The 13,374-nt window shown below is 38.1% G+C and overlaps 1 protein-coding gene across 1 annotated transcript in view; it reads right to left on the bottom strand.

Annotated features, from left to right (window-relative positions):
* Positions 1-13,374, bottom strand: part of AGPS (alkylglycerone phosphate synthase) — a 50,365-nt gene that overhangs the window by 20,795 nt on the left and 16,196 nt on the right. Inside the window, exons 6-12 of the mRNA XM_065069787.1 lie at positions 12,262-12,333; positions 10,334-10,413; positions 8,068-8,148; positions 4,333-4,458; positions 2,868-2,976; positions 2,334-2,461; positions 886-937 (exon numbers count right to left, since the gene is read on the bottom strand). Coding sequence (XP_064925859.1) covers positions 886-937; positions 2,334-2,461; positions 2,868-2,976; positions 4,333-4,458; positions 8,068-8,148; positions 10,334-10,413; positions 12,262-12,333 — 648 coding nt within the window. The remainder of the gene's footprint in view (positions 1-885; positions 938-2,333; positions 2,462-2,867; positions 2,977-4,332; positions 4,459-8,067; positions 8,149-10,333; positions 10,414-12,261; positions 12,334-13,374) is intronic.

The raw sequence follows: 13,374 nt of genomic DNA, 5'->3' as shown, positions 1-13,374 counted from the left end.
GGGATACAATCAAAACAGCAGCATCTCAGCAAGACCTTCAAGTTCTGTAAACTATTAGCTTTTCAGTAGTGTAACTTCAGGTTCTCCTCAAGACTGTCTTGAGCCAGAACACATGTTTGCCCAATCTCCTACAGCTTTCCCTATAAAGGGCTAAACACGATTGCTCTGTATGTCTGACACCGTGCTATTTAGGTATTTGAGGTAGTTGAAATTTCACAAATGACTTTCTACACTTAAGGCCTATAGCTTAGTTCTACTAGCATACAGTTATGCATTCACAACATTTGAGCTGCTTTTAAGAATAAACAGCTCACTTTCAACAAATACATCATTGCCTCTCTCCCACCCAATCACTGACACATTAGAATATTTTCAAAACCCCTGCTACTTCTGAGGAATCTGTATACCACTTGTGATGCTCTTATGAAATTTAGAGGAATCGACCAGCTTACCTTCAAAGTAAGGCACATGCATCCCATTATTTTTATACCAAACTTCTCATTAGTACTCTCAGCAAGAAAATCTTTCAAGTACTACATTGCAAAACTATCATCTCTGCTCTTTACAGCAAAATAGAGGAAGTACCCCCAGAATTTCAAACTCTCCAGTAGACTATATGCCAAGAATGGAAAGGTAGCCAAAAAAATCTTATGTATTTGTATGAAGACCACAGCTCTTTAGTGACTGTTGTAGTTGATACTGTTTTCCCAGAGAAAGTCTTCTGTTTCTGAAAGTACACATTATGGCACTATCTGGAGTATGTACTTCAGGTTCATTAGTTTCTTTGTCTAGTTTTGAGCAAAGGAATTACTGCCTAAAGTAGGCTTAAGCTACTAAAAATCAAAACCCCTGGAAAGCTTTGTCCCTGAAGGTTGACATACTTACCAAACTGAAACTGTGCATTGTCAACAAGGCGAATGGATGCAGGAGCACACCTCTTGGAGGCAAAGTTACAGGAATCAGATGGAGGGAGAATAAAAAGATTAGGTACATAGTTTTGCTGAAATTCATGTCATTCAAATTTTCATTTAAAAACAGCATAAAAGAAAGCACACTTTAATACCAGAGACCTATGGCCATTGCCATCACTGAAAAGGGGTGACCCTTGTTTTCCCTTGAGTAGCAACATTTATTCAGTATATCTAGATATGATCATAGAATCATTTTGATTGGAAGAGAGCCTCAGAATAGAGTCCAACCATAACTTCACTCTGGCACCAAGCCATGCCCCCAAGAACCTCATCTATACATCTTTTAAACACCTCCAGGGATGGTGACTCAACTACTTCCCTGGGCAGCCTGTTCCACTGCTTCACAAACCCTTCTGTGAAGAAATCTTTCCTAAAAAAATGTAAATCTGTGTTTAGTTTGGCCTTAATTGAAACATTTCTGAAACTACTTCCCTAATTCAGGGTACATGCCACCATTCATACAAATTATTTGATGTGTTTTGCACAATGTAAGATCATGAAGAAAGAGGATAGCCAGTGTAAGATTTGCTTGGAAGCATAGCCACAGGGAAAATGTTACACAATTTTGATACCCATGTCTGAGTTGTGCTACCTGAAGCCATCTGACCACACTATTCAGAAGGCTCTACTTAAATACTACAGTGTAAGCACAATTCCACCTCACAATACCCAGCCCGCCTCAACATGTAACTTTGCCTCAAGAAGCGCTTTTTAAACACAGGCTATAACCTTCCATTGCATGACTTTTGTTCCTTTGTTACTTCAGAGCCATAAATTCAACTGCCTTTTAGTTGCTTCCTGCAACTTAATTCCTCTAAATCAGGGGTGTCAAACTCATTTTCACCAGGGGCCACATCAGCCTTGCAGTCACCTTCAAAGGGTCAAATGCAATTTTAAGAATGTATAAATGTAACTACTCCTATGTTTATACAGACCAAAAATTACATTTGGCCCTTTGAAGGCAACTGTGAGGCTGATGTGGCCACTGGAGAAACTGAGTTTGACACCCCTGCTTTAAATACTGGTTCCTTTTACACAGTCCTGAATTAATCTAAGGATAAAGCTCTCTGTTGAAGGAGATGCAAAGCCAAATTTGCATATCTCAGCACAGAAAATAACTCCCACTGAAAAAAATAAGCTGTCAAAAGGTACAGCCATAATTTGACCCAGAATATCAAGCAAATTCAGAACATGCTCAATCCTCAATTGTATAGTTTCCAGCTGTCTCATGGACCATACATACTTATGAGGTTCACATTATTTCAAATCCTTGGTTATCAATTGCCAGAACTACTAGAGCATCAGTACACCCCTAGTGCTAGAATCTGTGTTCTTGAGTGAAGTCAGCCAGCTTTTCTTTACCTGCTTTGCCACTTCCCTTAGGCAGGCTACCCCTTGCTCAAAGTTGGGGAAGACCACAGAGCCATACTTCTGGTATTCAGGGACTGGGCGAATCTTTATCGTAACTTCAGTAACCACTCCAAGAGTTCCTTCAGGACAAAAGAAAAAAATTAGTGGAGTGTTGCAAGATGTACTTCTTACAAGTTGTCTTACTTAACTGTTTCCTGGGATGTTGTAAGGTAACAAATTGGAAACCCCCAAAAATTCAGTATTGCAGTAGTAGGCAATTTATTCCTGACTATTTACGTGGCAAATTTTTACAAGTTACCCTCTAAATCATCATGTTTGTTACCTCCACAGATCTGTTTTAAGCACTGCTCAGAACTGCTGAACTTCACAGTCATAATTAAGGTCTCAATGTATTATCCTAACACAAGAAATTAATGCACACTTAATGCAATGCACAGACACAATGGAAGCCACAGCATTAAAGATGCTCATCAAGCCATTACAGAAGCTGAATTAAGATGCAGTTACGTGAAATGACTGAAATACCTTCAGATCCCATAATGAAGTGATGGATATCGGGTCCTGTTGACATGCGAGGTACTTGACAGTTTTTTTCTACTATTCCTCTAGGAGTTACCATTTTTATATGAATCACCTGTTTAAATAAAAGGCAATGACTATAAATACTAGTACTAAGGACAGAGGATTTTTGTATGATATTCATTTTCTTCAAAATACATTGTAAGCTTGATACAGTTCAGCTTTGTAGACTTTAGACGTTCTGTAGTCAGCCCCAGGAACTTTTGGGATAACCTAAGGACTGTTACCAGCCTTTATTTCTAACATAGCATGGTTTGCACACTCAGATTGTTTCTTGTTCCATGCCAAATGAAATCAAATGCTGGCCACGTGCAGACAGTACCAGTTAAAATGGTTTTGTTTCTCAGTATAGACAGCACTTTATGAATACTAGGATTTTAATCCAGGATTTATACATAGTACTTCAGAGGAAAAAGCGAGGTTTTAAATTTTGCTTTAGACCTGCTGCTTGATAAACCTAGTATAATTCAGTCAGTTGCTATAGAAGTATTCCTATTAGGAAGAAAGACAGAAGTAAGCTCTGTGAAATAGATTATCAATACTAAACCTGCCATAAGACTGACAGATACGCAAGGTTAGAGGGTTGTTTTTTTTCAAAACATTTTTCTATGTTATTGCTTGCAGCTTTATTCAGCCATATGCAATAGAGCCCAGATTTTTTAATCCTTAAGTCAGTTATTTTATATCAAGGAAGGGTTGGGTTTGGGTTTTAGTGAAACCTTTAAATGAAGAAAAACTACTGAATTTCAACTAATGACTTCAAAACTTTTAAGCACCGGTAGCTAAGTAACTTCCAACGTACTCAGTTGCTCAAGAATTTCATTAATGCATTTTATAAACTGTTGATTCTGCAATAAGTGGATTTTAGGTGGCTTATAACACACCATTTCTAGATATAAAGTTTCCTCAGAAGGTAAATGCTTCCCTGAAAGTTTCTCACTATGGCATTTTGAACTGGTCCAAACCAATTTTCAACCCTACTTCCTCCTAATGAAAATTTTAGAAGCTGTTTTAACCTGAAGTTATGCTTCCATGATAGCAAAGCCTTCTGCTGCACATCTCAAAGGATGAGCAAAACTCATCCAGCACCACTGAGGCAGCAGGGGATTGTTGCACTGGAGTAATAGTACAAAATGGTAGAAGGCACCAGAGCCAGTACAGGGTAACACTATTCCTCAACATAGCCAGTGAGTACTGAAATGAAACTGACTTTTAGATGAGCAATAAAAATTATTAGTACTAATACCAAAAGCAAGCAAACAAGCATTTCAGACAAGACTTGATGCCAAAACTGTATCACTTGTTAAGAGACCCACACTTTACTGGCCCTTTTCCCTCTCATTGCGAGCCATTATTGAAGTTAAGGCTTAAGTTAGAATAATTGATTAGAGAAAGTATTAAAAAGATTTACCAGATCTTCGATGTTTCCATAGATGGTTTTTTTCATGCCTGATGCTCGTGTTGCTACCCATCCTCCTAGTGAGCTGAACTCCATGGAGTCTGGTTCATGGCCTGTACAGAAGCCACTTTCAGCAAGCTAAAAAGAAGAAAAAAATACATTCTACAGAGCCTGTATTGCTTAGTACTCTAAGTCTCTATATTCTACATTTGTTCTTTAACACAAACATCCTGAGCACACGCCCATTTATTGAGGCACAAGTTGTCTTTGATATGTAAAAGAAATAAAAATTGATTCTGCTTCTACTGTGCATACACTCTGCTACATATCAACCTATAATACTCCTCCCCCACATGGCCTCTTAGAAACAATAGAGGCTGCAAATTCAGAAAAAAATTAGAACTAAGTAACTGCCAACTTTGCACAAATGCTGCCAATAAATAAGGCACTTCATCTCTTCTTTCTATCCTAATGTGATATGCAGCAGGTCTGCAGAAAATGTGAGCAAATTGCCTGTACTTAATTCTCTCAAGGAGTGATGTGTTATAATATACAACCATCTGGCCGGGCTTCCCATATGCAATGCTGTCAACTATTTGTGATGCAGATCATGCATTCCTGTACATTAAGGAGTCACTTGTTTCTCATTCTTCTGCATTAGCTTGGCTTTGCCATCTGCACAGCACCTGAGGTTGATTGGATGCCTCAGAATCACAACACAAAAGCTGTTGGACAGGAAGAATTAAAGACCCAGCAGTCTCGCATTAAGCGATAACTGTGTTAGCACATTTGAGACGACCAATTTGCACTGACCAACTGATAACAATCCAGTTGGACTTTGGTATTTAAATATACCACACAATGTGGATCATTAACTACGTTTGTTGTACAAAGTGGTTCTAACTTAAAAAATTGGAAGTCACTTCTATATAACACCTACAGTGACTCATCTAGGACACAGTCCTCACACCAGAGGAGCTTGTGGCTTTAGATGCTCACTGGTCATGTATTAGGGAAGCACTAGAGCCTGCACCATCCTCATTCTCCAAGACAAGAAATTTGCTGCAGTTACAATTTACCAATTTCTACAAGTTGTATAAACACAGGTACAGCAGAAGACCACGCACTTGGAAACTCGTAACTGGCTGCGCATGTATACAGCACTTGGCCTAAACTCCTTGAATCCTGTTGGATGAACAGCACATGCTAAGAGCACTGACAGAACAGGACTCTGCTATGCACACTGCAGTTGCAAGAGACAGCCCCATCCAGCAAATGATCATGTACTAGCTATTCCTACAGAATCAGTCTGATTGATAATGCTTCTTACAAAAAAAGATATCAAAGATTGTTCTACCTTTGTTATCCATTTGTCACCCTTAGTCTTCAACTATCAGCTATTATTCCGTATTATGTTCTGACAAAAACAAGTAACTTGAGGCTCCTCTATAGAACCCACTAATACCTGGGGTTCCCATCCCACAGAAAACAGTGTCACATTCACACTAGAGTCACTAGCTAAGATAGACAAATGTGTGAAGTGTACACTGATTTTTGAATCCCCCATTACAACACTTACAGCCTAACTTTTGTCAACTATCAGGTTTTCCAGATCTTATTTGTGTAGAATTCAGTGCTTGATTTTAGTTACTGTTATAGGGTTCATGTCATCTGTAAATGAGATAGCCTACTAATAACTCCAGCACCCAGGAAGTTAGGAACACAGTAAGAAGCAAACCTTTTCACTGCAACATAATTCCTAGATAATGCTGGTAAAATCTGTTATGAAGACAGAAGTTGGATTAGTCTCCAATCCAAAGCTTAATATTAGCAAGCTGTAAACCAACCAAGAAAACCCCTTTTCAAACAGTTCCCTCTTTGCATGGTCCAAATTTATCTCTGCATTCTACCTGTACTCCAGTGGAAGTCTGCATTGGCAGTAACTAAAGTCACAGCTATGCTCACATCATACTATACAAACAAGCACAACTTGGAAGTCCTAGCTTTAATCACATCCCATTTGTTAGTAATGCTGGAATTCTAGTATATGTAATAAGTTTTTAAAACATATATACACAAAGTAAATGATCTGATGATGTATTCTTTGCATGTTGAAGGAATTGCATGTAATCCCTCACATGCTCAGAATCACTCCATGTATCAAACCCTTCGTATGAATACTTGTTTTTATTCAATATTGAACAAATTGACAGCCAGTACACTTTTCATAGTCCAACACCTGATTGAAAAAAGTTTTTTGATCAAAAATATTCAAAAATAACTACAACAGTAGTATTTCAGTTCATAAGGGCTATAAGCAGCAATGGAATTTTGTCCCTTTCTCTCAGTGAAAGGAGGAGTAATGGTGTTTAAAGCATAGAATAGTAGTGAAATATCAAACTACTACCCTAGAAAAAATGTCATTTAATGCAGAGAATATTCTCTTTCCATGTTAATTCCAATCTTGAAAGAAACAGATCCAGAAAGGTTAACATACTATATCAAGTGATAAAAAGGAAAATAAGAGGCAAGAATGGTTCTCTCATCAGAAACAGCTCTGCTTGTCAAGTATGACAAATTTTCTTCTAAAAAGTCATCTAAAAAACTTCAAAAACCCTTCAAATTTCTGTATATTTGTAAAATGCATTTAGGCACTAAGAAAAGTTTAGACATTTATCTATGAAACAAGTCCTAGAATATTAGGGCAACAAAGATGATTAAGGGAGTGGAGCACCTCCCTTATGAAGAAAGGCTGAGGGAGCTGGGTCTCTTTAGTTTGGAGAAGAGGAGACTAAGGGGGGACCTCATTAATGTTTATAAGTATATAAAGGGTGAGTGCCATGAGGATGGAGCCAGGCTCTTCTCGGTGGCCAACAATGATAGGACAAGGGGTAATGGGATCAAGCTGGAACACAAGAGGTTCCACTTAAATTTGAGAAAAAACTTCTTCTCAGTGAGGGTGACAGACACTGGAACAGGCTGCCCAGGGAGGTTGTGGAGTCTCCTTCTCTGGAGACATTCAAAACCCGCCTGGACATGTTCCTGTGCAACCTCACCTAGGCGTTCCTGCTCCAGCAGGGGGATTGGACTAGATGATCTTTTGAGGTCCCTTCCAATCCCAAACATACTGTGATACTGTGATATATATTTCTAGATAAGCAGAACTGCATGTCTTGAAGAATAGCAACAAACATCCACAACTTGCACTGAAAAAGACCCCAAAAAGGGTGATGTGGCTCATCTGATAAACTACAATTAAAAACCACTAGAGGTCACTTAGAAATGAAGGTGATCTCATCTTCCACTGGACTCTTGTTTTGGGCAGCTCTCCATCCTTTCTGCTTCTCTTCTGTACCTGGCCTTAGGAAGCAGCAACAGCAGCAAATCTGTTCTATGCTCTAACCTGAGGAAACTACCTCTGGCCAAAATGACTAAAACATGCACCACAAAATGACAATTCACACCTTTCCTGGTAATTGGCACCAGGTGTCATGCCTTGCAATCACAAGATGTATTCTAAGCTCTGGAACAGGAAGCACAGCTTACTATTGTAATGCCATTTTGTGGCTAGAGTAAGAAAAAGTGTTCAAATACAGGATTTGGTTCACAGCCATGCACATAATGCTTACCACACAAGTCTGCCTGAAAACACAAAAACTAAGCTAGAATTCAATTATTTAGGCAAGACATGAGGAACAGCTAAGAGTACTACGGAGAAATACTAGTGCTTGACAAGGTAAAAAATACCTGTTTTTCCAGATCTTGTCCAACAATGCCAGCTTCCACACATGCTGTTAAATTTTTCTCATCTATCCAGAGAATCCGATTCTGTTGAAAAGCCAAAACTAGGAATCAGTGTTAAATATTTCTATTTATTTCCTTCCCTAATGCTATAGGATCAACGTCCTTGGTCACAGTTTATTATTAATACAACTCCAGTTATTACAGCTGTGGAAGCTGAGCCCTTAGCTCCCTCGAACAGCTACACAGCAAGTTACAATTTATGAAGTCATCACTGTAAGAGTGATATACTCATTAGTCAATTTACACTAGGAATGTTTACAGAAATAATATAGAAAAGACAGAAAAAAAATAAGTCAAAACTTTTACAGAAGTTAAGCAATACAAGGATTTTCACAATTAACTTGTCTGGATTCAGGCACCTTCAGTCCTTAAGTTACAGCAAGAAAAGTAGTCCTAAATATATTCAATGGGTTAAATTGGCCACATTAAGTTATTCCAATTCAGCTCTTGGATTCTGACACAGCAAGCAAGAATCACTATATTACTGCAAGATATCAGAGTATGTACATACTTTAAAAACTGAAGATACTTGGAAGGATTATATTTTGTCTGATGAGACACCCACTGCCCCATTAGTATATTCTACTAAACAGGAAAAATAGTAAACACTGCAAGTTACATGGTACACTAGCCATGATTGTCAATGAGGACAGTCCATCTGAAGGAGAAACTTAACGAATATGGTTTTAGCTTTGTTTATATAAGGACAACACAGAAGCTTCAGCTTCTACTCTTAGTTTTTATTAATTACACTGCTGGTGAACTTCCATAATTTTGTGTATTAATTTTGTATAGAAGGAGAACAGCTCTAATTTCCTTTTGCCTTGACGTTTCAAACAACAAATATAGACATCTTGTAGTCCAACTAAACTCTGTTTTTAAGCAATTGTCTCCCCTCACAACATCTGAGCTGATCAATTATTCAAAGCCAGCTATTTCAGCTCTTTGCAGACACCTTTAGTTTCAACATAAACCACTTAACTGATCTAAGATGCTTATGTAAATCAAGTTTTTTGCAATACAGACCCTACACACAAGACAAAAATGCCCATTAAGTGTCTATTAAAATACTAAAGCTTAGCCAATCATCTTAATTGCTTTGAGACATCCAGGTTTTAACTCTGACAATGCTTCTTTTTCATCTTCATTTCTTTATTTCCCTCCTCATTAATGATTAAAAGAATTGGCTTGCAGAGTTAGAGACACATGAAAATGGTCTCTTTTCTGACTTGGTGTATACTTACATATCCAGCTGACACAAAAGCATGACGAGTTAACCACATTCACTTCCCACCCCCAGTCAAAGTTATGGGCTATGAATCAATGCATTCAAATGAAGACCTGGCTCAGCATCGCACTCTTCACATTTCACACCATACAGACAGCCAAAGAGCTTCCTTCAACACACAGCTACTGCCTTTGCAGAAAAAAATCGCTTTGTAGCCAGACACGCTGAGAAATAAGCGTAACTGAAGGACCACTGAGTAGAGAAAATGGAGCCAAACCCCAGGTCTTACCTTCAAGGTTACAGGAGTTAATAAGCTCAGCAGGTGCTCAGAGGCAGCAGAGCCTTACATCAAAGATAGAGCTCTTCCTGAGGCATCTCATTACCATGTAGTCATAAAACTATCATTTTAATAGTATGAAGCTCCTTCATAATGGAAATATGAAAACCAGCACTAAAATTTAAAGAACTCCATTTCTAGACTGCCATAAAGCTATGAACTTCACATTCTCTAGATGCTATATACACTAAAAATCTAGATTTTTACCTTTAAAGTTGATCCTTCAAGTTGATTTATAGATATTAGCTCACCTTGCCAACCTTTGCTTTAAGTATTTTTTTACAGTCTGCAAAAACTAGTGAAATTTGTAATAACAAATAACTACCTCCTGACCTTTCATTTAACCTCAGATACAAGTTCCAATATAGAAGAACAGCAGCTTCCTCCAATTCTCACTTGAAGCTGCTATAAGGAGGCTTAACAGTGATTTTTCTCTTATTAAATACATACAGGTCATATGAAGTACTACAGGACTAATATCAACAAAATATCAGTTAAACTGAAGGTGCATCAATTTAATCATACGTGGTACAGATTAAAACTTCCATCCCTACTTTATTCTTGCAAAGAAAGCTCAATCACTGGTTATCAGCAAAGTAAACAAAGGGTAATTTTAAAGAAATAAAACATTAAGAATCACATACCATTTGTGATGTATCCAGTGAGACAATTGTTCTTTTTTCTTCTTCAGGACATTCAAGGGCACTAGAGACACTCGTCCCTCCTGCAAATATGGGAGTGACACTGATCACAAAATTCCCAGGTAGCTTTTCTTCACATACCATCCCTCTCACTCCCTCCTTTCTGATATTGAACTTACTTTATTAAGATCACTCAAGTTAACTGTTTGAGGCTGGTGATTAGCCTCTTAAGGCTGTCCATTCTCCCAAACCAGGTTTCACAGAAATTAATGCAGCACTGGAGCTGACAGTGTTTTAACAGCACTCAATAACAAACCATGAAGTTCTGTTACCATCTCAGCTGCTTCTTTCAAGTCCAAAATAGTTTAAAAACAGCGAAGGATAAAAAAAAAGGCCATCCAAGAAACAGAGATAGCTATGGTTTCTATATATACTTTTGAGATCACTATGGAAGCCACTATACTTCTACCTCGAAAGTTGGCTTAAAAGTCTACCTAATAGAGGAACGCAATACTTATCTGAAAGCACGAAAAACTAAAACGATATAACTATTAAAAAAAACATAAAACCAATTGTCAGACTTCTTTGGAGCTTTCTAATGTATCTTTATAGGATGTCCCAGAACAGGCTCTAAGAAGCCTTTGGCTTCTGAAAGGCTGCAAGAGCCATAGGAAAAGAGACTAATATGCTAGGAGATACACAGTGAAAAACCAATGGCAAGTACAGAGACAGTGCCAACTAATACAACAGCCTCCAAGAGCAGTAAAGCCTGTTAACTTGGTTTCCAATGACAGGAAAGGTGGCATTTTCCTCAAATACCAACTCCTACAGTAGCAACTCCAGAAGTTAACCATAGTCCAGTACAAACAGACTTGGCAAACAATCTAAGATCTTTCTCTGTCCTGCTCAGTGAACAAAAGATAGTCAGTATTGCTGCTTTCAGCTGTACCAATTTACTGGTTTCAAAGGTGACCTGCAGCAGCCTTACAACTCTACAGATCTGGCAAGAGTGACAGTGTTTGAGGGAAAAAACAGCTCCTTTGGTTTGGTGTCGCCTTCAAGTGACATGCTGATCTTCTCAAATAATAAATGTCCTTCCTGCAGGGACTACTCTCCTACAGCATAAGCAAGTACCAAGTAAAACACAGATTTATCCCACAGAATTAAGAGTTCTTGACCAAAAAGCTTCTCACAGAATGAACTCATGAAAGCCAACATCCCAAGTTCCCTGAGCTGAGTCAAAACAAAGCAGCTCATGACTCTACTTCAGCAGGCTTCAAGGAAAATGCATCCACAACTAAAAACCTGAAGTTCTTTAGAAGTTCTTTAGGCTGAGAAAGACACAGATTATAGATGCCTTTACCTGTGCTCTGCACCTGGAACATTTCCTGAAAACCCTTTGTCACAGGAACCTCTACTCTAACTCTCAAACTGAACAACGTCTAAAAGAAAATTAGAATTATCATTAATGCTTTCGCAGTACAGCGTGTGACCACAATCCTCACAGGACCTATGAGATTCAACAGTACAAAAACACCCAATTTATATAGGTTTCTGGGAACAGAGCCTGTGTAATCCATCCAAAATCACAATATCTCTAACACAGATATTTGAATTTCTTGACGTATTTCCTAGAAGACTTCCAAGGCATAGAGGTAGATTTCAGCTTCATTCAATCATTCCTCTTGCACATTCAATATTCAAAATGTTGACATACTTTTAATGATTTCCACTAAATTGAATATAGCAGCTTCTAATACTGCAAGATCACAAAAAAAAATTAAGACCACATTTAAAATACTCCCCCAAAAATTTCTAACTATTGAATTATTGTTACAAAATATCACTAAGATCACGTATTTAAATCAAATCCAAGTATAATATATTTTCACTAGTAATGTTAAACAGATTTGAGATTCCATAACACTTACCGCCAAACGGTATTATGCAGAGATTGTGTTTGCAGGCTAATTCCACAATTTTAACTACATCTTCATGGCAAACTAAAAAAGTCCAAACAATTAAAAACCAGGAGTTATGCATAGTACCATTATTTGTGCTTAGTACTAAATAGTGCTTTCTGAATAAGCAGTAGCTCCTTTTCTGACACCAGCAAGGATGACATCTCAAAGGGTTAAGCACTAAATAAGAGCTGGGCTCAGAAGTATCACAGTTCCAGGGCAAAGTTTAAACCTGAAACAATTCTACATTTGAAGAACTAACTATAGCCTTAGTCTCCTGCTCTACTCACAAATTGAAACATGCAAATTATCAGGGCAAGGTGGGCTACCAAACAGTTAACAATTAATCTAGGTGTCTGGGAAAACAAAATTTAAAGCTTTTGTTGAAAATAAGTGGTCCAATTTAAGTGAGAAAGAAGTCTCTTCTGAGAGCTGAACACCACACTTTTCCTCCTGGCCAACATTCAGTTTCAGAAGCAGAGCTGCTGGTGAAATTTACTTTTTCACAATGTATTCTGTATCTGGTCAAAGGAGAAAGCAGTAATGCTTGTGCACAGGCAAGGAAGAAGATCAAATACAGCATGTACCTGAGCTTGTGCAAACAGCACAGAATGAGCAGAACTGAATAAACATGCTTAGAAACTCTGGCTACATTGCTCTTGACACACAATGCAGCTTTCAACAGTGGTAAGTCAATCACTTTATTCATTGTGGAGCTGCACAAAAAGCTGTGGCAAGTGCTGTTCATAGTCATCACTGCTGCCATGTCAATACCTGTACTCAAGTAATGAGGTGCATTTACAGCACCTCTTTTTATGCCTCCCATATGAGATCTTTTTTCCCCTTAAATAAAGGAAGCAAACTTGAGCTAAGACAAAGTTCTTACCAGAAATTTTGGGCTGTTTAATGTAGTGCAGCTAAAATATCAGAAAGTTACAAGAGGTAAGGAAAGAGTTGGATTTGTACAGCTGAACAGAAATCGGCAGCTACTGAGATCAACTGACTTTTTGGTTAGCTACTGGAAGTAGCTCCCAGGGACCAGAGAATCATGACTCAAATAGAAAATTCCCACAAGTGCACAAA

The sequence above is a fragment of the Columba livia genome, chromosome 7, assembly GCF_036013475.1.
Source record: "Columba livia isolate bColLiv1 breed racing homer chromosome 7, bColLiv1.pat.W.v2, whole genome shotgun sequence".
Taxonomy (NCBI): domain Eukaryota; kingdom Metazoa; phylum Chordata; class Aves; order Columbiformes; family Columbidae; genus Columba; species Columba livia.
The sequence above is the reverse complement of the archived record's forward strand: the minus strand, read 5'-3'. Positions and strand labels throughout refer to the sequence as shown.